General features: G+C 43.0%; 1 protein-coding gene across 1 annotated transcript in view; it reads left to right on the top strand.

Moving 5' to 3' along the window:
• Positions 1–1,759, top strand: part of celsr2 (cadherin, EGF LAG seven-pass G-type receptor 2) — a gene marked incomplete in the record, with an annotated part of 78,513 nt that overhangs the window by 73,114 nt on the left and 3,640 nt on the right. Inside the window, 4 exon segments of the mRNA XM_014006337.1 lie at positions 490–602; positions 687–769; positions 1,000–1,126; positions 1,218–1,328. Coding sequence (XP_013861791.1) covers positions 490–602; positions 687–769; positions 1,000–1,126; positions 1,218–1,328 — 434 coding nt within the window.

The raw sequence follows: 1,759 nt of genomic DNA, 5'->3' as shown, positions 1-1,759 counted from the left end.
CATTTAAACTCTAATTCCAGTTCAAACAGAATAACCTATTGTCAACATAATTACAGAGTGTGATTTATTTTCAGCTTGAAATATCTTCAAACTAATTAAATGTGAAGTTATTAGTGAGAAAAACCCGTCTGATAACAGCAGACTGACTGCTCGTAAAATATAGGGTCTGGACCACACGTGAATTATGTTCGTATCTGAAGAAAATCTTAGAATATGAGAAAATTGGTGAATGACACAAATTCTCCTAAATCACTCGTACGCACAACTTAAGAACAAATCTGTGCGTACGAACGGTTCTTGCGTGAGGCCCAGGGTTCTGTGTTTTATTCACTGAAATAAAGTCCTCCGTGCAGTTTTTAAAGTTAGAGCTGTCAAAACCATGAAGCCAGTTTGTTCAAACATGAAAGATGACATTAATAATCATCAGTGACTTCACTGCTTCCAGAGGTTTTATATATATCAGCTCTTTTGTTGTTGTTCTGTCTCCAGGTCTGGCGGTGGGTTTGGACCCTGAAGGTTACGGTAACCCCGACTTCTGCTGGCTGTCGATGTACGACACTCTGATCTGGAGCTTCGCCGGACCCATCGCCGTGGTGGTGTCTGTGAGTCTAAACCAGAGCGACGTGTTTGAATCTGCTGTCGGCTGGTGGCGTCGGTGCTGATGTAGCTCCTTGTTGTTTCCACAGATGAACATCTTCCTGTACATCCTGTCCTCCAGAGCCTCCTGCTCACTGAAACACCTCAGCATCGAGAAGAAGGAGCCTCGTTTGTGAGTCGAACCCACCGAACACCGAGCTGCGTGGTTCACGTTACYAACACGAGGATTAGTTTACCTCTCTGAAGGACTTTTACGGTTTTTATTTGGATGTTTCGCTGCTGTTTTTGCACTAATTTTCAGTGTGCCTGCAGGGTTTCAGTGTGTTATTTAGCCTTTGTCCATGGATCAGTAGAAGTTCAGGGCTCACCTCCTTTAACACGTCTGTGACATTTCTCCTGCAGCTCAGGCCTGAAGACGGCAGGCGGCGTCCTCTTCCTGGTTTCCGTCACGTGTTTTCTGGCTCTTCTCTCCGTCAACAGCGACATGATCATCTTCCACTACCTGTTTGCAGGATTTAACTGTGTGCAGGTGAGGGCTCTTCATCGCTGTTGGACACCAGATTGGATTGTTTCAGGTCATTTTTARCGATATTCTCTCTTCTGGTCTTTTGCGACTCCAGGGTCCGTTCGTTTTCTTTTTCCGCATCGTCTTCAATAAGGAGGCGAGGAAAGCGATGAAGTACTGCTGCAGCCGAAAGCGCCCAGACCACACCATCAAATCTAAAGCCTTGGTGGGTTTGTTACCACAAATAAGTGTTTTTCTAACAGAGCTCCTGACTAATATACTGCTGGTTGTAGTTCAGGACCATAGACTTGAATAAAAACACTAGACTGAACCCTGCCCATACGGTCCACTGTTAGCCTCAGTGACAGCATGGAGGAGCAGAAACAGACCAAACAGCTCACAGCCTCCATAGAAACTAACAGATAAACATCAAGCTGAACCAGATCTGTTTCACAGATTATCGGTCATGTTTTTACAATAAATTAATAATTATGTTAATTTCATTCAACAATCATGTAAAACAGCAGATATATAAGAAAAAAATATATAATTTATAAGTAACCATGATCTAAACCAGACCTGAAGTCAGCCTGTAACTTAGACTTTAGCTAGTAAATTAAATTGTAGCTGATTCAACAGTGCTACACTCTATACAGC

This window comes from Austrofundulus limnaeus, unplaced genomic scaffold (genome assembly GCF_001266775.1).
Source record: "Austrofundulus limnaeus strain Quisiro unplaced genomic scaffold, Austrofundulus_limnaeus-1.0 Scaffold35, whole genome shotgun sequence".
In the NCBI taxonomy this organism is placed as follows: domain Eukaryota; kingdom Metazoa; phylum Chordata; class Actinopteri; order Cyprinodontiformes; family Rivulidae; genus Austrofundulus; species Austrofundulus limnaeus.
This window is presented reverse-complemented; position numbering and strand designations above follow the sequence as displayed.